Raw genomic sequence first — 22,640 nt, forward strand, 5'->3', positions numbered from 1 at the left:
ATGGGTATTGCTGTCTCTCTTTCTTGAGCCTGCTGATGTAACTGACTCAGCATGGCAGATTGGAGCACAAAGCACAGATAGACAAGGTTAGTGGAGTGAAGAAGTCAGCCTGGGGATGGTTTACTGTTTGTTAGAGTATTTGTCAACATGTAGCTGACTTTGTTTTATTTTGCTGCAGATGCACAGCAGGGAGCCGGACACCAAAGGGAGATGGCAAGTGGAGAACCATAGGAAGTTGGTCTGCGCCCAGCGATGGAAGGAATAGTTCTATTGTTGGTGCCTATATGACCTGTTAATGCTGTGTTTTGAAGGCGTGAAACAACTCTTGAAATTGCACGCGTAGCAGGATGTCGACCCCTGGTGAGTGTGAAAGGCAAGGTGCGACACCAAGCCACAGCGGCAGTTATTTTTGAGCTGTCGCATTGTTTGCGAGCAGGTGGCTGCTTCCGGGCACAGCAGTCACTTTGTCTCGTTGGTGTTCTAGGTGCCATGGGAGACGCTGGCCACAACATCCAGTGTTGGACTGGGAGCAGTTAAGCGTTAGACTTGCAGCTGGCTGTCTCCTGCAGCCATCATCTTTGTCTGGCAGTATTGTCAGACTTTTGGAAATGGCATAGACCAGACTTCAAAGCTGGAAGGTATAAAACATCAGCTTACCCAAAAAGCCTTTGAAGCAGATCAAGCAGTAGCTGGACTGCCGAGTCTTTTGTGCTTCCCGGTGGGATACAGGAGATGCTCGCACCGTGATGGAGGAGGAAGGATGAGCACTCTCACTACGGAACCAATTCTGTCTTTTTGGTTTTTGTGTTTTTTTTTTTTGTCTTCTCCTAAGTGCACAAGTTAAGTGTTACAGGTTGTAAGTTATGAAACCTCATGACCTGAGTGGTGAATAAGTGAATTCATGTAATAGACTAGTCTGGGCAAAGGGGACCGAGCCCTGTTTGTCATGTTTGTTTGTTGTATTTCTTCATGAGCTCATGAAATAAAGCTCAATTCACAGAGTACGTTGTCCTGTAAATTTGAAGTTTTCTCTCCCGTACCATTTTTTCTCTAACTGCTTGCAGTCTGTCCCATTCGTGCTGCAAACCAGGGAGAAAAAGTCAATAATGCCATCTCTCTCTGTTTGGTTTTCGTACTAGATTGGGAACTCTGGCTCCAGTGGCAGTCAAGTTTGAGCTTTTAGTAGAAAGCTCTAGCTGTTCAGTTGGCTTCCCTGTGCAACGGACCTTCTCTGCTGTCACTGCGGTCCTACCCGTCTTGCCCCAGCGTCCCCATACCCCCCCCAGCCGACACTCTGGGGTCGGGGCCCGTTTCCTCGCGCTCCTTCTCTCCCGGATTCCCCAGGGAGCGCCTTTTGCCCCCAACGTTCTCCGGGGCCGTTAACGGTCTCGGAGCAGAACTCGCTGGAGCAAGCGCTGCCAGGAGGGCCTCTCCCCCGCGGCAGCACCGCAGCCCGGCGCGGCCCCGTCAGCGAGGAGCGAAAAGGGAAGCGCTGCCACAGAGCGGACCCGAGCGAGCCCGGCTCCCCCTCCCCGCGGCCCGGCTCCCGGTCGCGCCCGGCGGGCAGGGTAAGCTGCTCCGCCCGCCCCGGCAGGCGCCAGGCCGCGGCCCGGGGCCGCCTGAGCGCGGTCCGCCGGGGCAGGCCGCGGAGCAGCCCCCGCTCCGGGGCCTGTCAGGCGGCGGAGCCCCGCGGGCGGCGGGCCCGGCTGGCGAGCGGGGGCATGGCGGCGCGGAGCCAGGCCTCCCTGCAGCGCCGGCTGCAGAGCTCGCAGGAGGCGCAGCACCGCCAAGCGGTGCTGGTGCGGAAGCTGCAGGCGAAGGTGAGGAGCGGGGGCGCCTGCCCGGGGGGAGGCGCCCGGGGACGGGCCGCAGTGGCGGTGTCGGGGTGCCGCGGCCGTTGGCGCCGCGCCGAGAGGGGACTCGGCGGCAGAGAGCTCGGGGGGCGAACGCGCGGCCCCAGCGGGGCCCTCCCCGGCGCTGCCGCGGGCGGGACGGCGCCGAGCCCGGAGGCCGGGCCAGGCTCCGGGAGCCGCCCTGCTCCGCCCGGCCCGCCCAGGCGTGCTGGGCGCCTCGCTCTGCCGCTGCCAGCCTCCCGAGCCTCTCGTTAGGTCTTTTCCGTAGTCAAAGAACGATGCCTGGCTTGCAAACGCCCTTGCTTGGCCGCGGGAGCAAGGGGCTGTCCCAGAGGCAGGAGTCGCGGCGGCGGGGGCGGTTTTGGGCGGCCCCGGGCAGAGGCAGCGCTGGCCCGGTTCGCCCGGGGCGCAGGAGCGCTGGCAGCGAGGAGGGTGCCAGAGCTGGGCGGAGGGTCGGGGCAGGCCGTGCCGGGCCCGGCCCAGCGCCTGGCGGTGGTCACGGCGCTGCTGTGCGGTCGTCCTGCTTTTCTGGCCCGTGCTTTGGTTTCTGCAGCTGAACAGAAATCCATATTCTGCAGTGGCTGGGCAGGGCTGTGGTCAGAACTAACTTTACTTGCGAAATATTGAAAAGCCGTTTTGAAAACTCCTTTCTCTAACTTCAAGGACCGACTGGACTTTTAGCCCATTGGCAATACTGATCTGGGGGTACATAGTGGCCATAGGCCAGGCATGGCTGGCTAAGTCTGTCTCATCCTTCTGCTTGCCGTCGCTATCTGAGGATGAGCAGATAGCGCTACGTGTAAAAGCAACCCTGTCTCAATTTCTTTAGTATTAGATAAAAGTGCAGCTTCCCTGTATCATAACACCTTCTTGTTGACTGCATCAGCAGCACTGTGAAATGCACTGTGCTTGGGCTGTGAAGACTTGGAGAAAAGCTAATGCAGGAGGAGCCAAGTCTGTTACAAGCTGCATTTGCTCATCTGCATTCTACGTATCCATCTAGGTAGTGCAGTACCGGACTTGGTGTCGAGAGTTGGAGCAGCACGTGGAAGCAGGAGGGGTGAGTGTGCAGGTTGCTAACTCAAGATAGCGTACGTAGCGTTCGTTAACGCAGACAAAAAGCTCCCCAAAGCAATGGCAGAGGAAACCAAGATTTTGCCAGCTGAGGATTTAAAGAAGCACTGTAAGTTTGCCCATCAGTGTTTTGTCCAGTTGCTGTTCTTAGAGCAGCCAGTAGTCCCAGAAATGCCAGTCCAGAAGACCCTATCAAGAAGGATTTTAATTTTGTGAAGGAGTGCTTTATTACTTGCTGGAGTAACATTTGTCCTAGGTCTCAGGAGAGGGCTATACTGCCTGTTACGTTCTATGGCTGTCTCTGAAAAAGAATCAGTTGAAAGAGCGTTTTGGAAGGCAAGAATGCTGGCGTTCAATGTACAGCGCTGGCTCTGTGCTTTTCTTTCTGCTTCACGGCTAACGTAAACCGAGGAGATGAAGGGTAGGAGAGAAGGAGGGTATTCCCAGGCTTCAAGTCTAAGTGAGCACTCACGGTCACGAGCTGAGGATACCCAGCTGTGAGAGTGCAACAGTGGGAGACTGAGGAGAGCTACTCACATTGAGTAACACCCTTCCCCTCCCTTCCTCTCCGTAGTCACGACACTGCTATGCCTGGAAGAAGCCACGAGCTCCTGAGCTACCAAAGAAACAGAGGGGAAAGCGATTGACGCTAACAGCAGTGAAAGGAACACAAGAATTTGACTAAACATTTCCTTTCTTCTTAAGGGATCCCTTCCAGGCAGGTGGGAAGCCACAGACGACCGCCGCCTGAAGAAAGCACTGCTTCAGTTGGAAGAGGAGCATCAAAGGTAAAATGGCTCTGTTTTGAGTGGGAGGTTGTTCCGGGTGACCTCCAAAGGTTGCTTTCCAGCTTAAATTATTCTGTGATTCTGTAGGTGAGCTCCTCAGCAGAGCCCCATTTTAGGTTGAGAATCAAACCCTGGCAGCCTGAACATTTCATGGCACAGGAGCTTTCCTGTTTGGTTTTACCTGAGTAGCATATCCTGTGCGTGTATCCGAGTCCTCCAGTAGAGCACTTGGCACCACAGGCATCTTCTGCCACATTTCTTTCTCTGCTTTTCTTTCTTCCTCTGCCCAAGAGATAAATTGTGTGTGGTGTAAAAGTCATCTGTGTGGTGTGTTATGCATGTTGCAAGCTAAGGTGGGAGAAGCACAGCTCCCGTTTTGATCCGGAAGCTGAGTTTTGTGCTTGTTCACAGGGCAGCAGTTCTTGAAATTTTGTTCATGAAATGTTGCCTGGGTGGGATATTAGTCTGTGGCCCCAAAGTCATTAGCCTGCAGTGCTTGACTTTTCAGTTTTCGGTTGAAGGTTTCAGGTAAAGCTGTTTCTCCTACATATGTGGTGCTGTCTTTGTGGTGGGAGGTTTACTGGATCAGTAAGGTGGGGTCTTTGCTAGAGGTCTTACGCAGCGTATAGGACAAGGACAGGGAGAGGCTTAACAAGAAGGTGAGGGCAGCGGTGGGTACAACATTGCAAGGGAAAAGGCCATGGAAACTTGGAGTCCTCTCTGCGGAAGAGAGGTGGTCAGGACAACGACAGAGAAAGATGATGCATCCAGTGATTGGACAGCATGAAGGGGAGGCAAGACGTTAACTGTGGGCACCATCAAAGTTGAAGAGGAAGGGGGAACCAAAATTGTAGATGGAAACTGAAGGCTCAAAGCAAGGAGAAGCAACTGAGTTTGCCCTAACAGAGAGGTCTTACTTAATCCTAGAAAGCACTTCTACTACTTCTCCGTTTGACAACAAAGTCGGTGTTGAAGGAGTTGGAAAGTCGGGGGATGCTGCTTGTGGCTAGCAGTTGTTCAGTGACCTCATTGCTGTTTCTTTCTTTCCAAGATGTGAGAATCTGGCAGAAGTGAACACTCTCCTGTGGGAGCACCTAGATAAAGCAAATGAGGTTAATTCAGCCCTCAAAGAAGATGTTGGAAAACTGACAGCGGATTGGATGAAGGCCCGGGAGGAGCTGGAATTGAAGGAGGTTGAACGGTGCAATGAATGTGAGGTAAGGGTAGGCTACGGGAATGTCAGGCGTGATGCCGGAGCGGAAGGTGAATGCATTTTATTTCTGGCATGGAGGACTTGCTGTGTGAAAGTTGTGGCTACACTGGGGCTGTATTGGTGTTGACTAGCAGAAGACGGGGGTGTGAGATGGAGGAGCGTCAGCAAATTGTGGTGATGGAAGATGCCCACCTGCTGTGACCATACTGCTCGGCCTTAAAGGCAAATGCTTGCTGTTGCTGGACACTGTAGGGCAGTCCCACATGAACGCTCGTCTTTTTAATAGTTCCTAAATCTCTGTCCACGTCAGTGGAGACCAGAGAGGTCTGTGTGTTTTCACATGCAGAGCAGCCAACAGAAGAACAAGACAGGCCTCCCCTACCAATAGCCTGTTGTAAGCCAACCTGACACTGGTCTTGGAGGGACTTGTTTTTGTCTTCCGCCACCAAGACTGTTAGACACCTCTGCAAGGCGGGATGATGAGTCATCAGTTTGCTTTGCTGCTCTCCACTCCTGCAGGAGAAGTGGTGTGGATGTTCCCTTCTTTGAAGTCAGGTGGCAGGTCTACCGAGGATGCTTATGTGGTGCCTGTTCAGTCCTTGATGCCCCTGTCGGAATTGTTATTAAAGGAGACCTGGTGATGGTGGTTGTACTCTCTCCTATCTGAAAGACTTGTACAGTGACGGCGAAGGCTGAATTGGCATTTCTTTTTGTCTTTGCATGTTTAGCGTTATGACAGCTACTTAAGAGGTGAACGTAACCGTCTACTCAGCCTATGGCATCAGGTGGTAAACTTCCACCGTCATTTCCTGGAAATGAAGGCTGCCACTGACCGGTGAGTAGAAGTTAAGGCTAGATCTCTTGCAGAAGAAACGTAGCTTCCCTTCACACCTGCTTTTTGAGCCTTGATGTTACTTTAGTTGCAGCTAAAGATAGGGTTTCTCCTTTGGTAGTCTGAAGCAATGCCATTAAGCGTGCTTTAGGCTGTTTTCAGAATCATTTTGTTTGGTGCTAATTTTCAGATAAAACTGGGGGGCTTGGGCTATAAGCAGTGCAGAGGCCCTGAACAGATGAACTGGCTTTTACTGTTGCGCAATTACGTGCTTCAAAAAGGAGTCATCTGATAAAGATGGTGGTGTGAAGGTTCTCTCTTTCTTTGTTCTTCTTCAGAGATTTGTCAGAGCTGAAGGCAGAGCACATGAGGCTTTCTGGATCTATACTTGTAAACTGCTCCCGCCTAAGCTCTGGCATACAGCTCTGGGAGTCCGTCCCTCTGGGTAGACCTGTCCTAAAGGATCAGGCACAGCAGCAAGTGGAACAGGAAATAAGCCAGAAGACTTGGGAAGCGATGTGCTTACAAGTCAAGGGGGACATGGAGAAGAAGGAGCTTCAGAACAGGTAAATGTGTTTTAAACTTTGCTGTTACCAGCATTATCTTTTGTGGCTGCTTCTTGGGTTCATAGATGGGCTGCGTCCACGTTCAAAACACACTCATTCTGCACAGCCTTGTTTCTGTCCCTAGTCAAACTATTGCCTTCAACAGAATGGATAGGAAAAACTGTCTGACTGACAGAAGCTCTTCTGAGTAAGACAAGACTGGAAAAGGTCTTGCACATTACAGTGTTTTTGCTGTTAAACTGATTCTTGGTGAGAAATTGAGACCAGCATAAAGAGAGCTCTGTCTCCTGTACAGCCCTTTTGCTACCCAGGGCTGTGCTAAAGGAATTGGGAGGAATTTGCACAGGACCATCATAAGCAACGTAGCACCTCTGTACTGACATCTCCTTGCAAGACTGAGTACAGAAAGCCTTTGGGGCAAGAAGTGCCATTTTGGCAACATGAGTCATATTAACCTGAATCATCCTGTGATCCTATGATCATTGGATTGAAAATTCATGCACATCTCCCCGAATAGATTGCAAGCTCTTTCATCAATTCACTGCTGAAGGCAAAAGTAATTGTGTGACTAGTAATCTGGACTTAAACATCTGCCTTACTGAAAGAAGACCTTTGGAGAGTCTTATATGCAACGTATGAAAGAGGAGAGAGAGAACTAACGAGCAGGAAGCTGTTAGCTACCTGAAAGGAGGTTGTAGCGGGGTGGGTGTTGGTGTCTTCTCCCAAGGAACAAGTGATAGGATGAGAGGAAATGGCCTACGGTTGTGCCAGGGAAGGTTTAGATTGGATATTAGGAAAGATTTCTTCACCCAAAGCGTTATCAGGCATTGAAACAGGCTGCCCAGGGAAGCGGTTGAGCCACCATCCCTGGAGGTATTTAGAAGACAGGTGTGGACTGTGGTGCTTAGGGACGTGGTTTAGTGGTGGACTTGGCAGTGTTAGGCTTACGGTTGGCCTCGATGATCTTAAAGGTCTTTTCCGACCTAAATGATTCTGTGATTCTATACTCTTGGTTTTGGAAATAAGAATGTTTTTACGTTAAAAACTTAGTCTTTCCCCTCCTCATAGAGTGAAGGACTTAGGTGCACTGGAAGGAAAACAGTCGCTATTACAGAGGGAGTTGGTAGTCATGAGAGAGACACTAGAGGAATCGCACCTTCAGAGGGATCTGCTGAAGCAAGAGAACCATGAGCTTACAATGGCACTGCAAAAGGTATGGCCACCTTATTCCTAGGCAGCACTTGTGGGAGAGGGAGCTGTGATAGCAAGACCACCACAGATGCTGTTTCTGTGGAAGCAGAAGGGACAGGGACAATGTTGTTGTTCTCCTTGGAAAATGGTGATCAGCCCACACGGGCTCTTTGGTGTAGTTAGTCCCCACGTGCTTCTTGGGAGCACTGAACCGGGAGTATGTCAGAGACACAAAAGGGGATCTGCAGTTGCCGCTTGAAGTCAGGGATCTTCCTGTCTTTGTTTTCCTGTTGTTCTTTTGTCTCTTCAGGCAGAGCAGTCAGTGGCAGAGTTGACAGGGGCTCAGACGAAGCTGAGGGCTGAAGTAGCTGATCTACGTGTTGTAACAGCGAAGATGAGCAGTGTTAACGAAGCCCTTGCATTGGATAAAGTGGAGAAGCTGGAGAAACTTGTGTTGCAGGTGAGCAGAGTTGCCAAAGATCTTACCAGGTGTTCTTCTCCAGCTGCTGCCTCTTTTCAGACCTCTTGGCTTCAGACAGTATGACTGCCTGAATATGGAAATGTTCCTTTTTCTGTCCAAGCCAAACCTTCTACATAGTAAACCTTACTGTATTTTATTTCCTCTGTGCTTCTGTGGTTGTAGCTGGAGCAAGAGAATGACGTTCTGTCAGGTAAAGTGGACGAGATGGAGAGAGCAAAGATCTCTGACCAGGAGAAGCTGAACTTGTGTGAAAGAATGAATGAAGAGCTCTGCTCAGAGAAAGCCCACCTGGAACAGCTGCTGAAGAAAGCAGAGGAGCAACAGGAGGGGCTGCAGGTACAGCTGAGGATACTGGCAGAGGAGAAGGCAGAAACCCAAGAGAAACTCAGTCAGGTGAGACCAAAAACCTGGTGCTTTCTGGGTGGGCTTTTGGCTGCTTGGCTCAGTTAAGCTGTATCTGTTGCATTCTGCAGTGCTTTTGTCAAGGGAGATGTTTTCCATTTGTTGGAGCCTAGAGGGCGGGACAAAGCTGCAAGTCAGTGTCTGCTATCTTGTACTGCTAAGAATGGGAATGACATCTTGATATTGTTGAAATTGTATTTTAAGACATACACGCAGCTTTGAATTGCTAGAGCCTCTCTAGGCTTTGAGGAAGAGGAGGAGAAATAGATGATCACACAAGACTGTTGACTCTGGACTAACTGATTTCGGTACAGTGGAAAAAGAGCTTGGGGGAATCGTTATCACTGGAGGAGACTAGGAACTTTGCCATCATTTACGTGTCCATTTCATACTGTGCAATCTTGGGTAGTATGGGATAACTTTGAGAGGAGAATTGTTTGTTTCTGATGGTCTGTTCTCTGTTAGACAGTCTTAGTAAACTTTCAGCCCAAAGTACAGGAGCTCTTTCTCCTCTAGCTGATTCAGAATTGGCACTGGCTGGCTCTGCACAGAACTCCAGAGAAAGGACTCTAACTGTATTTTGTCTCACTTTCAGGTTTGCTGCCAGCAAGAGTCAGCTGGCAGTGGTCCGGAGCAGTTGCGCCAGGAGACCTCTTGCCAAGGGCACGCACTGGCCAGGGTGTCCAAAGAGAAGGAATTGCTGGTGCATGAGAAGGCTGCCCTAGAGGTGCGACTGGCAGCCACAGAGCGGGACAGACAAGGCCTTTCCGAGCAGCTGGCAGAGGCCAGGTAAAGGCGGGGAGGAGACCCTAGGCAGGACATTACTTCATGTGTGTAATTATAAAGGTGGTAATCATTACACGGGGATTTATTGCATCCTGTACGCTTTTGAGATGTTTTCACCTTCCATGGACAGAAAATGGAAGAATCTCGTGGGGGGAAAAGAAAAACAAAACAACAAAAAACCCCCAAACCAGTATACCATAATTTGAATGTTATTTTTCTGACAGCTAAAGCTAACAAAGCTCTCCTGAGCCTTGGGCTCCTGTTTTTGCCCCCTTGCACATTCCTGTGTGAAGTCCAAAGCAAGCCGATACAATTCCTCAGTATCTGGTACCTTGGCTCTGCACCGAGTAATAATTAAACCATGCAGACGTTTGCTGAAACCTGAAGCTTCTCTCTTGTTTTGGTTTCTTGTTCTGTGTATTTGAACATAGATCTTTCTTTGCTCATCAAGTAGTTTGACGTGGGATCTCTGGAATTCAAGGCTGTTATGTACGGACATTGTGAGTAGGACACTGCCATTTAGGGTGAAGCTAGAGGCTCATGCTGAACACCTTGAGGGCCTTCTGTTTCTAAGCTAACTTGTTACCTATGGTGCAGGACCTAGACTTGGTTACACCAGCAGCAGGGAACTTTTGAATGCTCGCCAGTCTTTGGGACTTCTTGCCCATCATTGATGTCTGCGTCCTGTACTCCTCACCACATGCTGTTTAGAGACAGGTGTCATGGAGAAGTTATACAGGGAAGGAACAAGATTCTGCCCTTCTGCTGCATCAGGTTTCTAAGATCAAATGCGAGAAGTTCTCCTTTTCCAAAAAAACCCCCCAAAACCAACCCAACGTATGGAGATGTTTGTCCTCCTCCTAGGTCTATCTTGGAAGACTCCTGAACTGGCAGAGCTGTACAAATGATGGTTTAGAGAGTGTTTTGCTTCTTGACTTTTACGCTTTACCACTCCAGAGTATGGTGTTAGCAAGGCTGATAAACACCATTTTGACGCAGTCTGTTTCTTGAGAGCTGCTGCTGCTTCTGAGCTCCAGCTTCTCTTATGTGATCCAGCTGAATTACGTTTTGTCAATTATTGGGCTGTGGCAACTATTCTTGCCAGATGTTGTTCTCAAGAGCCTTTTGTTGCCACAGTTTTGGACTCTATCATCTTTTCTGTTCTGTTTTAGAGACTGACCTTAAAAGGGAGCATATTTGCTTTGGACTGCCAGAGATTGGCGTAATCAGAAATATGTGCTTGTTCTCCTTCTTGAAGATACATCCTCCATTGTCCATCAAAGTAGCGAAATCCTACTGTTGCGGGTTTTACTGTTGTACCACTCGGGTGCCCCTTCACCCCAAAGGATGTTATCCTGATTGCATGCCTGTACTAGTGAGGCAGTGCTGTGTATTGTAGGAACCTGGCACACAGGACCCTGTGTGAGATCAGGGAGGTGTCTTCAGCTCCTGGTTCCAGAATCCTGTGTGTCAATCGCGGCAGCTGGTTGCAGTCTATGGATGTAACAATTTGCCTCTGCAGTACTATAACTTCCATGAGAAAGAGCGACAAGTCACGTGGGCTGCTGCCTACTTAGCAATGCTTAAAGAAAAGTAGCAAGTTTTTCTTTTGAACTTCCAACAGTTTAAACCGAAGGATACCCGTCTCTCCTTTCAGGTAGTCCTTGTTCAGGTAACATCTAGTTCAGGTTTCTTAAAAATGCTGCTACAAGCATGAGATTTTACTATATCATCTAATGTATTTCTTTAGTCCCTTTTACATACAGGGAGTCTGGAAAATTACCTGCCTATACCTATGCTATGAACAGCATTAAGAAGTCATGAGTCAGCCAGGGAAAGACTCTTATTCTGTCCCCCTGCAGAGCAACTTGGAAGTGCTGATGAGATAAGGGCTGTGAGCCTGGGAAAAAAAGCTGGGCTTTTGCTTGCTGGCACAGAGTTTGTGGGCACAGCTACCCGTGTGTCATAGATCAGACAACAGCAATTTAAGATTTGGCTACTGAGATCAAATTCGGCTGGGCTTTCTGTGTGATGCTAGGTCGTAAGTAAAGCCTGGGCATTCCCTCGGAGGGGCCTGCATTGCTATTTTAAATGGCAGAAATATGCTTTCTGTCTCCAAGTTTCCATGCAACCCATTTTGTGTACTCAGGGGTAGGGATCTTGAACCACTTCTTACTGGAATAACTCCCTGTGGGTGTCAGGAGCCAGAAATTCATTTCTCTCCGTATTTGCAACTTGTAGGTCAGTGAAGGAGACCCTGGAATCCAGCCGGTTGGAGGCTCAGCAGCACTTAGCTGAGCTGGAGATCGCCAGGAGCCAGCTTGAAATCCGCCTTCACACAGTCACACAGGCCAAGGAGGTGATACAAGGTGAGAGCCTCACGTGCATTGTTTCTGGCGATCCCCCTGCCTCGGGAGGATGTTATAAAAATAGCTCTCTGTCTGCAGTGCTTCTGGGGAGTGAAGGAGCTGGAGACAGATCCCTCCTACACTGAAATTCAAATGCCTTAAGGTTAGTAAAGTCAGAACCACTGTTTGTGTAGGCACTGAATCTTGCCATTTGTCGTGTTTGCAGGGGAAGTGAAGTGCCTTCAACGGGAGCTGGAAGCAGAGAGATCTCTGATGAGGCAGGAACGGGAAAGCATGGCGCAACAGCTCTTGCGGACAGAACAGCAGTATGACAAAACCCTCAGGCGTCGGCAAACCGATCATGAAGTGGAAATAAGGAAGCTCCTGCAAGACATGGTAGGAAACAATATGCTTTTGAATTCTTCAAGCAAGCTTTGTGGGCTGGCTTTAGAAGAGCGTGTGAAACGGCAGCAATCACCTGTCATAGGCCACACATTGCTAGGCCCGGCAGCAGAGCCAATGGCTTGTACTTGAGGGCACGTGAAGACCCACAGGACTATGCTGGGACAGTAAATGCTGCCACAGAGTCGGTGTGGGCCTAAGACGAGTTCAACAGAAGGTTGGGTGGTCCCCACGCAAAGCGTGGCAGCAAAGGGGGAGGATCTTACCAGATTCCTGTCTACCATGAGGTCGACTCCTAGCATTCCTGCCAACTGCAGTCGCGGGAACTTTGTTCCTTTCTTTCTGTCCTTTCATGCTTGACAGAGGTAGTATCTTTGGGCTTAAAGCATATAGAACAGGCCCCTTGTTCCTGGTAGTTCAGTTCGTGGCCTGCCTTGTGACTAGGGCATCGGGGTACTGGCCTCTTTCTCACCCTGCAGTCCATCTGCATCTTTTCATTGATGAGAATGGAGTTGAGCTTTGAAAATAGAGACTCGGAGACTGGAGAGAAATGCTGAGGTGAGAGGTGCTAGCAAACAGGCAGCCATCCGAGAAGGGCAGGTAACATCTGCTTTTCTTCCACCTGCTGACCCTCCTTTGAAGTTCCTTGATAGGACGTGATTGATGGAGGGCCCAAAGCCACTACTGTGCCCTGTTGAGGTGGGGGTTTGTGGGAGGCAAGAAGCTTCACCTTTTATTGAGGAGCTTGGCTGGGACTCCATCTTGAAGTCTTTTCCTCCTCTCATCAGGCAAGCGAGCGGGAACGGCACCGTTCAGAGCTACAGGAGATGCTGGAGCAATGGGAAAAGGAGAAGGCAGAGGCAGAAAGGGAGCACGAGAAGAAGCTGTTTGATACGAAGCAGAAAGTTGCTACCATGCAAGCTCAACAAGAAGAGGAACGAACTAGAGTCGAAAATGCCAAGCAAGAGGTAAAGACTGTGAAAGGAGAATGGGTGTGGTTTTTTTACTCTTCTGGGCTCCTTATCGATCCGTCGATGACTAAGAGGTTGTTGAAGATTCAGTCACGGATGGACCATGTTTATACTGCCAATCTCACTTAGGAACCTGTGCCTCCAAGTGGGCAGATAATGACCTAGGAGGCCAGCAGCATAGTGCTTTGAGAGCGGGTGAGCCCATCCGTCTTTGAGTCTTACCACACAAATTTTTTTATGGGAAGTTTAAACCCGTCTTCTCTTTATTTCTGTGCAGGTCCTGCTGGAAAAGGAGCGTGAGAAGAATGCTTTATTAGAGACACTGCTCCAAACTCAGGGAGAACTAACAGAAGCCTGCCAGCAGCTGGAGCAGCTCAGGCAGGAGGTGGAAGAGCAGCGAGAGACTGGGCAGGTAAGTCTGACTTGTAGGGTAGGTTGAAGGAACGGGCCGTTGGCAATTGGACGTAAGCCGAGAGGGCCGGGTAACGGAGTGAAGGGCAGTAACAAGGAAATAAAACATAAGTCCTGCAGCTGAGGAGGCAAGGACTACTGCAGGCACTGAAAGCACCGAGCCTGGTAAGCTCCAGAGATCAGCAACAGGAAGGAAGGGTTACAACGGCAGCAGAGCTGGGTAGAAAAGCAGAAAGAAGTGGCTGAATGAATGTGATTTTGAGACAGAAAGAGAAAAAAGCTGGGCCTGATGGCACGGCAGGTCTCAGTAGCTTGCTCTCCATTTGTGTTTACAGAACATCACAGAAAAACTGCAAGCAGAGCTGCAGGAAACTCAGAGTAAGATCAAAGCAGCGGAGAAGAGGCAGAGGGAGGAAAGCCAAACCATCAAAGAGGAAATGAATATCCTTCTTCAGCAGAGGGATGGTCTACAAAAACAGGTGACTGCAACAGCAGTAGCTCCTCCAGTCATCAAAGAGGCGGTCTCTCACTTGCCTTTCCATTGCAGAGCAGCAGGCTGATGGGATAATCCCTCTGACTGCCATCATACTGTGGTCTCCATCTCAGCTGCTCTGAAGGAGACTTACTGGCCAGCTGAATCTCACCTGCTGCCCTGGACAGATGGGCTAGTCCTTTTGCCTGTTTGCCAGTAATCATCAGAATGGATCTCTGCTGGTCTTGCTTTCTACGGTGGTTTTTCAGCTGAACGTGGTGACCCACTTAGATTTTTAAACAAGTCAGCTGTATCCATTGTGAATCTGGTACTCTTGTGACAGGGTGAAATGTAAACTTGTTCTTTCCCTTTCCTCACAGTACGTGATACGGCTGACAGTGACAAGCTGTAGTCTCTGACTGCTTTGTTATGTTTCACTTGAGGTGGAAGAGTTGACATCGCAGCTAGCAGCCTCCGAAGAGTCTCTAAAGAAGGAGGCTATGACGCTGCGTCAAGAGGTGGTGTCTTTGGAAAGGAAACTCGAGAGCACTGAGAAGCAAAGAAAGGATGTCCTGGTGAGGCTGGCAGATGCCACAGAGGGCCATTTCTTACCTATTTTTTGGCCTTCTGTTAATACTTCTAAGGAGCAACTTTTTCCAGTGGAGAGCTGATTTTGGTTGGTCTTGTACAGGTTCAGTCCAAATCTGAGGAGATACAGAGTACGCAAATGCTGACCAAGTTTCCCTCATTTTCCCCTTCCTTCCGCTCATCGTTCCTTGTTTCCCAGACTTTTGCTTTCCTGCCACTTTTCACTTTTCCAATTGCATTCTTCTGAATGAGCAGGAAAAGATGCTGTAGTCATATAAAGCTCGCTTATGATTCAGGGTGTTTGTTTTCCTCAATTCTGAAGGTTTCCGCCCTTGAAGCTTTAGTCAAAGTAATTTTCAAACTTGTCTCTATTTACATTGCATGGTTTGGGCAATTATTTTTGTTCAAATCCGTATTTAGATTTCCAAATGTCTGGCTCTGGAGAAAGGGGTGAGAAGACAAAGTTTGCTAATAATAGAAAGCCGTTCAACATTGCCCACCTGAGAGCAGACAGTGGGGAAAAAAAATAGAGGAATTTGAGAAACAAAAGTGCTGATCCAGATAAATATGTACGCCTGCAAGGGGAAAACTCGTCCTTATTTCAACCACAGAATGACAGACTGTGGTCTGACCATTACTCCTTCAAGAGGGGACAGTGGGGTTCTAGAGGATGGTACCATGAAAACTCTACAGAGTAGAGGTCCAAAAAAAGCCCCAACCAAACCCCAAAGTGGGAAATCAAATGTTGGGGTTGTTCTCTCTTCCCTTCCTCCCTAATAGAGAGAATATCGTCATGCCACTGCCTAAATCATGCTTAGTCTGGACTTCAAATCCTGACTGCAGTTCTGGTGGCTCCTGCCCAAAAGACCACACTAGAGCCAGAAGAGGTTCAGAGAAGGGCCAAAAGGAAGATGGGACTGGCTGAGTAAGCTGGGAAAGATGCAACCTACAGGGTGGCACGGGAAAGGCTTCCAACATCCTGAGAGGCAGGGAGAGAGGGGGCAGCCCTTGACTGCCGCTGAAGCGGGAGTTCAAGTCTAGTATGACAAGCAAACATATATCGACGGAACTATTGAATCTTTTTCTCACTGTTTTGCAGCATGAATGGGAGAGACTGCAAGCAGTTAAAGAAGAACTGGTGTGGGAGATAAACCTTCTTCAGGACTCAGTCACAGCCTCTGAAACGCGAGCAAATACAGCAACAGATATGAATCACTGCCTTGAACAAGAACTTCAAACTACATTGTCTATCTTAAAAACGAAAAATGAGGAAGTGGAAACGCAGCGGGAGAAAATCCAGATGCTCCAGAAAGAGGCAGCCCAGGGAAAAGCTTTGCAGGAGACTGTCACTCATATGACTGCCCTCCTGTCAGAGAGGGAGGGAGAAATGAAGTTGTACCAGGAGCAGATGAGAATGCTGGAAAAGCAGAAAGAAATGCATAAAACTACTCTCGATGGGGTTATTAAGGACATAACAGAGAAAAAAGAGAAGATGGAATCCCAGCAAGAACAGATACGGGACCTGGAGAAGCAGCAAGAGAAACAAAGGATTGCTGTAAGCAAAATGAGCAAAGACTTGGAAGAGAGAGATCGGGAGATCAGATCCCAGCAAGAACAGATACGGGACCTGGAGAAGCAGCGAGAAATGCAGAGGACTGCTGTCAGCAAGATGAGCAAAGAGCTGGAGGAGAGAGACCAGGCGATCAAGTTCCAGGAGGGGAAAATAATGATTCTAGAACAACAGGGTGCATCACAAGTGAGAAACCTGCAGGCGGATCTTGATCATATGAAAGGAAACTTGAAGGAGAAAAACATAGAGCTTATGTCTCTGACTCGGCAGATCCAAGAACTGGAAATGGAGAGAGCACAGGTGAAACCGCTGCATGCAAGCCTTGAACACCTGAGGGCAGTTCTTAAGGACAGAGAGAGTGAGTGTGATTCTCAAAGGGATCAGTTAAGACTCTTGCAGCAGTACAAGGAAGAGCAAGAGGGGTACCTGCAAGAGCTTCGTGGTAAAGTAGAGAAGATGATGCTTTCTTTATCTAAAAAAGATCAAGAGCTTGAGTCACAACAAAAGCAAATCCAGGAAGCTGAAGGAGTCATGGAGATGCAGCTGAGGACTGTCCGTGACCAACTGGAGCAGACCTCAAAAGAAAAGGACAGACTCATAGACATCCAAAAGGAACAAGCAAGGAGCTGTGAGGAAAAAACAGAACAGATGAATGTCTTGCACCGAGACTTAGAACACACTAGGGCAATACTGAAAGAAAAGGATTTAATGATTGACTCTCAGAAGGAACTGATTGAGACCTTCCAAAAACAACAACAACAAGACTCTGAATGGCAGAAGGAAATTCTGCAGCACCTTCAAGTGGCACTAAAGGAAAAAGAGCAAGAGATTTTGTCCCTTAGAAAGCAACATGAGGCATGCAAGGAAAAGGAGGAAAAGCATGAAGCTGAGCAAACGAATCTTCAAGCAACAAAACTGACTGTGAAAGAAAGAGAAAAAAAGATAGAGGTTCTGGAGGAGGCTATCTCTAAGCTTCAACGGGAAAAGGAGGAGGCAGCAATGCAGACTAAAGGTATGCTGCAAAAACTAGAATATGCTGAATCTTCTCTAAAAGCTAGAGATCAAGAGATAGTGTCTTTGCAAGAGCATGTCCAGGAGCTTCGAGAGCAGAAGGAGTTAGAAGGCAAGCAGGCCAAGAGTCTAGAGCAGGACCTAGACAAAATGAGCCAAATATTGAAGGAGAACCACTTGGAGTTCCTCAAGCAGACAGAGCAAATTAACATGTTCCGGCTTCGTGGCGAAAGCACGGCAGTAGCACTAGCATCGTGCCAGAAGCAGGTGAATCTGCTTGAGGAAGTGGTGAGGAAGAGAGATGAAGACAATGAAACTCTTCTGCAAAAACTCCAGCACCAAGAAGAAGAACTGAAGACCTTGCAGAATTTGCAGCTTAGGCTAACCGAGCAGCATGAAGAGGTTAGACATCACCGAGAGCGAGAGAAGCTCCTGGACGATGCCTTGCGTGGGAGGGAACGAGAGACCAAGGCTCAAGGTGAGGAAATAAGAGCTCTTCAGGAAGATCTCCAGCATGTTCAGCAGACTCTGACAAAGAAGGATGAAGAGATCAAGTACCAGAGAGACAGAGTCAGGTATTTAGAGAAGACTCTGACAGGGAGAGAACAAGAGCTTAGGAGGCAGAGTGAACTGAAACAATTAACGTCAGCTTTGCGATGGAAAGATGGAGAGGACAGCCTGCAGAAACAAATCCAGAAACTCCAAAAATGGGAGGAAGAGGAAGCAGAGAAGAGGAGAGTTCTCCAGGAGAGAGAGCGTGCCTTGCAAAGACAGAAGGAGCTAACCCAGCAACTGGAAGATGAGCAGAAAGCAAAGGGGGAAGAATTGAAGCGGGTGACCGCTCTTTTGAAGCAGACTGAAAGTGAAGAAGCCAAATGGAAAGAGAAGGCACAAGCACTGACTCTTGCCCTTACCAAGAGTGAAAAGGCCAATGGGACTTTGAGGGAAGAAATAGCCATCCTGCAGAGTAAGGTTACAGAGAGGGACACGGACCGGTTTCATCATCAGGTAGGCAGCGTGATTGATCATCAGTCAACTAAAATGTCTCTAAAGGATTCTAATGATGCTTCCCATAAAGATATGGGAATATATATTCCCATAAATATATGACCTGCTTGGCCAAAGAAACTAGGATTGCAGCCAGCAGGCTTGCCTGTCTGTGTAGCTCTGGCCAGAGACCATTCACCTGCTGGAATGTTTTCTGCCCAGCCCAGAACTACTGAAAGAACTATGGAGCTTGCTGCTAAAATTAACTCAAGCCCAAAAGTGGGGGATGGGTAATCGGGTCTCTCCTATCTAGGCAGGCTTAGCCAACGTGTTGTGGTTAGGATTTGGCGTGGAAAGGAAAGGGCACAGTTGACCAGACTAATATACTAAACTTAGCGGAACGATGGCTGAACAGCAGCTACGCTGATGGTGCTTAGAAGATGCTTTCAGAGATTTAGATTTCTGAGGTCCAGCTTTTCCAGTGTATTGAAAATAATGGAATTGGTACCATTGCCTGATCAGGTTAAAGGCTTCATTGCGCATTCAGGATGTACTTGTGCCGCAGCCCAAAAAAACACGACGGCAAATTTGCCTCGGATTTCACCAACGTGATCTGGAGGAGGGCCCCTAGGAAGAGGGCATGTTGTTTTGGTCTGTGGACCAGGAGAAGAAGGGACTTAGCACTGTGCATTCCTGCGTCCGGTCACTCTCCCCGCCTTGTTGCTTCTGGCTCTTCTAACCTTTATGTGGCACCAGCGCACATAATCTCCTCTCTGAATACCCAGCAGGCTGTTGCAGAAGGGGAGCAGCTATCATGGCTCTCAGAGAAGAGACTCCTGTTGCAGCGGCTGGAACGTCTGCAGCAAGCAGTTGCAAGGCTGGAGCTTGAGAAGACTGAGCTGAAGCAACTCAGTGCTGAGCTCAAGAGGACTCTTGAGCAGGTAAAACAGGCTTTCACTGCCTCTGCAAAGCCTCACGGTCCTCTGGAACACAACACATTGCCACAGACAGCACTTTGGGGTCCTCTGCTTGTTTCCTTCCCTCTCCCGGTTCCCCCTGTGGACACACGCTTTTGTATTTTCTCTCTCTTCTGGCACCCCATTGCCTTCACAAATGCACATTCACTCTGGTACCACCCTTCTTGCCCCAGCGTCCCCATACACACACATTTGACCCTCTTGTGTCAGGAACTGTTTCCTCTTGGTCTTTCTCTTCCATAGTCTACTTTGAGTGCCTTTTGCCCCCAACACACTCTGGTGCAATGAACAGTCTGAGCAGAAACCTCCTTGCCGTGATGTCCAGAGGCCCTTTTGCTCCTTGTTTGGTGGCAGGTTTCTGTGACCCTTTCTCCTATCCAATGTGCAGGTGGAACGGGAACGGAGGAGACTGAAGAGAGATTGTCGAGGTCGGTCGTTGCGAGATGCAGGCGGATTTTCTCTCTCTGACCAGCTCCAGGTGCCTGCTCCTAGACAGGTGAGAACAGAATCTTACTTGGTGGGAGGAGGGTCTGGCCATACAGAGGAACGACGGCAAATCCCAGAGGCAGCAGCCCCCCGGTATAGACCTAACAGAAGTCAAGTATAGACCATGGCCCTGGCCAAACTGGAGACCAAAAAGAAATCCTTGTGTTTTCTTCACAGGAGGAGTCTCACAGGTGCTGCAGTTGTCGATTAGCTGAGTTGTGGAACCAGGTGAGGGGTAGGAAAGCTCTCCTCAAAAGCTGCTGTGGCTGTACTGATGGGCGCAACTTTGCCCGATGCTACAGCCCGAGTATTGCTTAGCTGTCAGGAAGGGAGTACACCAGGCAGTGGAAATGCCCAGTCAAACACATCTGTTGGCCGTGGCCAAACAACATCATTCACCCATTCAAACCCATTGCTTCTGCAAATGGAGGCACTGTTGCTCCTCTTGCCTCTCCTCTTGCCTCGCCTCCAGGGATGTAAGGCAGTGCCAGAGCTTCTAGCCTTCAGGCAATCGTTAGTCTCGTATTGCTGTTCTGTGCTAATCATGATCCCAATATCGGACCGAGTCAGAGACCTAAGCGCTGCATGGACATCTGTTTGGTCGGTGTAAGAATGTACATTGCAGCTGCTGAACCCTACTGCGTCCTTTGACAGTGGTATCAGCAGTAGCAGCAGTCACCACACTTCTCTTCCATGTCCTTTTATGGGTCTGGTACACCCTGGTCTCCCTGAGGATGTGAATCTTCACCGGTGTTCAGGGCAAAATGCATGTAAGATTTATGCGAGTAAAGTATATGATGCTTAGCTCTGGCAAGTGAGCCAAGAATGCTGCTGAAGCCATCGGGTTACAGCCTAAGGATGTTTTTACCTGGAAGTCTCGGTGTCTGAAGTTCTGTTGCTACGGATAACTAACTGAACCGCCTTCCCCTCGTGACTGTTGTGTCTGCCTGCCCCGTGGACCTACTTCAGCAGTTCAGCAGGAAAACGAAGGCGCTCTGCTCAAAGAATAGTCCTCAGCTGGCTAGTTAGGGCACTCCTCTGGGTCTGGGAAACAGCGGAACTGGAACTTGATCTCACGCTTCCTGGGAGATGCTCTTAGCAGCAGATGGCCGCTTCTCCCACTCGTACCTCTGGGTTACCTACCAAAGCGCGGGAGGGTTTTTCAGGCTTCCAAGCCAGCCTTCCCAAAGGTGCCCTTGTTATTTCAGAGAGAAGGTCAGACCTGACCCTCTCTTCAGTGGTGGCATTCCCTAGCCTACGCATATTGTTTGCTGTGAAGTCCCTTTGCCGTCTTACTTTCCGTGCGCACGACTGGCTTCTAATTCAGCACCACGCATTCCCCTTCCGGAGCTGGCTGCCTGAGTTTCACATCTAGTCTGCTCTAGATGCTTAGCAGGTTAGGGTCCCACTTTTTATCATCGCCTTTGGCTTTATGTTGACAGACCTTGGTATCGTAATTCAAACGTAGCAGGTTCCATAAGCCATAAAACTCCTTTGGGAATTGCTTCTGTTATTCGAGTTCACTCGCCAAGAAGGAATATTCTCATATTCCTAGCTTGAGGTTGGGGATTGCATTGCCATGTGGAACACAGCCCTTGGCAAAGCGCACGTCACTTTGAAAACAGAGGAAAACCTCTGACCTGAGCCGTTTTCCCCGAAACAGCAAAGCGCTGAGCACTGCTCCCAGTGCTGGCATCTCCTCCACTCCAAAGCAGGCAGAGGGGAAGGCGCCAGAGCTGCTGTGGCTGCGCTGCACTGCAAACCTAACAGGAGGTGAGAGCAGCTGGGTCTCTCGCGCCAAAAAGCCCAGCAGGCACAACCCTGCGTTGCCAGGAAATTATAATAGAGTTTGAGGACTTTCAAGGCCTCAGCAGTCCTTTAAGGCTCATTTCCCCCCCCCCCCCCCCCCCCGGGCTTTGTTCATCAAATTATGCTCTGCTCCTTTGTGAAATGCTCTAACGTTAGGAAAAATGAGCGTTTGCTCCCTTTTCACGTGCTAGCTGTCAAGTTTTCAAACTAGGTCATAACAGAATGGTTCCTCGCTACCTTGTGTAACCAGTAGTCCTCCTGCTGAGGAAAAAGCATGTGGAACTCAGGTGTCAGTAGCCCAAATCTCTTTTTTGGAAAAAAGAGGTGGGTTACTAAATCCTGTAGGGAACCTCTGTCTTTAGTATACGTGTAATGTGTCAGTGCTGTAGGTGTGAGTTGCCGTTGCCAGAAAGAAACTTGAATTGTTGATGATAATCTGAAGTTCAGTTTGGGGTGACTCTGGGAACCTGTTACTTCCCGTTCCACAAGGACCAAGTGTTTGCGAGGGCTGGAGTTAGAGGGCGTGTCTTCCCTGACAGCCGGTACCGTGGAGCTACGGATGGTCCTAACAGCGTGGGCCTGTCTGAGCTCGGCCTTTTGCCTCTTTCAGGTGTCCCTTCTGCAGACGCAGCTGGCACAAGACTGCTGTGCAAAGACCAGCCGGAAGCTGCCAGAGATTTGCCAAGAGCTGGATTCCTCCTCAGCAGCTGTGGCCAGGGAGCCCAAAGCTGCTGTTCTGGAAGCAGAGACTCGGAAGCTGGGTCAGTCTCTGAATCGTCCTGTGCCCTAGAAGACCAGCTGCAGCATCGTGGGGTTCCGGTCTTGTGCCCTTCCCAGAAATGTATTATGTTTTGCTGTGGGAAATGGGGGTGCATTTGTTCTGCTTGCGTTTGGAAGCATCTCCGAGTGCAAGTGATTTTTTTTAATTTTTTTTTTTAAATAAAAGAAACTTTGCAGGACTGTCCTTTCTCAGTAGCAAAAAGCAAGTGGTCGGTAAATACGTGGCTTAGGGAAAGACTATACTAGTTTTTGACCTGCACGAGTAAGCTATTACGAGCTGTTGTCTGATTTAACCTCTTGAGTTCACAGCCGTTCCCTGTGAGGAGAGAGGGAAAGGGAGGTGTTATCAAAATGAAGGGGTGGAGAGCACACGCCAGGGATTGAAGGTGGGGCAGGAGAGTGGGGTTTTTCCCTTCCTTTCATGCTTCAGCACAAAAAGCGCTGGCACTCTCCCGAGATGATCTGCTTTCCGCTTTGTGGCTGCGACAGCCAGCCCGAGGGACAGCTGGGTTGTTCTCAAAAGGGCACTGGTAGCAAACTGCAGACCTTCCAAAGACAGAGGCGACGGAGGCGACGGATGGGAGGGGGAGGATGTCAAGCCGAGTGAAAACTGCTCTCTCCCTGCAGCTTCGCCTCGGTATC

At 49.3% G+C, this 22,640-nt stretch overlaps 1 protein-coding gene across 8 annotated transcripts; it reads left to right on the plus strand.

Moving 5' to 3' along the window:
* The first annotated feature begins 181 nt into the window (after window positions 1-181).
* Window positions 182-22,024, plus strand: LOC309603636 (uncharacterized protein). 8 transcript variants are annotated; one of them, XM_082338456.1, is made up of 21 exons: window positions 182-360; window positions 485-638; window positions 3,633-3,715; window positions 4,767-4,932; window positions 5,657-5,763; window positions 6,099-6,326; window positions 7,395-7,539; window positions 7,828-7,977; window positions 8,161-8,391; window positions 8,996-9,189; window positions 11,428-11,555; window positions 11,761-11,930; window positions 12,725-12,904; window positions 13,185-13,319; window positions 13,654-13,797; window positions 14,234-14,365; window positions 15,478-17,967; window positions 18,732-18,887; window positions 19,312-19,419; window positions 19,587-19,637; window positions 21,829-22,024. In XM_082338456.1, exons 4-21 carry the CDS (start codon window positions 4,876-4,878, stop codon window positions 22,006-22,008), a joined length of 4,986 nt encoding a protein of 1,661 aa, XP_082194582.1. In that variant the 5' UTR covers window positions 182-360; window positions 485-638; window positions 3,633-3,715; window positions 4,767-4,875; the 3' UTR covers window positions 22,009-22,024. The 8 variants fall into 8 exon arrangements, with proteins under 8 accessions (XP_082194582.1, XP_082194576.1, XP_082194578.1 ...); XM_082338450.1 differs by lacking the exons at window positions 182-360; window positions 485-638 and adding exons at window positions 1,655-1,820; window positions 2,857-2,913; XM_082338452.1 differs by lacking the exons at window positions 182-360; window positions 485-638 and adding exons at window positions 1,655-1,820; window positions 2,857-2,913 and having other exon boundaries at window positions 19,312-19,401.
* Window positions 22,025-22,640: the final 616 nt, after the last annotated feature.

The sequence above is a fragment of the Platalea leucorodia genome, assembly GCF_965183815.1.
Source record: "Platalea leucorodia genome assembly, contig: HAP1_HAP1_SCAFFOLD_161, whole genome shotgun sequence".
Lineage (NCBI taxonomy): Eukaryota > Metazoa > Chordata > Aves > Pelecaniformes > Threskiornithidae > Platalea > Platalea leucorodia.

Bases quoted from the DNA above. Each gene is read 5' to 3' on its own strand.
- LOC309603636 (XM_082338450.1), top strand. From the start codon at position 1,722: ATGGCGGCGCGGAGCCAGGCCTCCCTGCAGCGCCGGCTGCAGAGCTCG. The intron at 7,978-8,160 runs GTGAGCAGAGTT...CTGTGGTTGTAG, and splicing joins TGGAGAAACTTGTGTTGCAG to CTGGAGCAAGAGAATGACGT. The intron at 18,888-19,311 runs GTAAAACAGGCT...TCCAATGTGCAG, and splicing joins TCAAGAGGACTCTTGAGCAG to GTGGAACGGGAACGGAGGAG.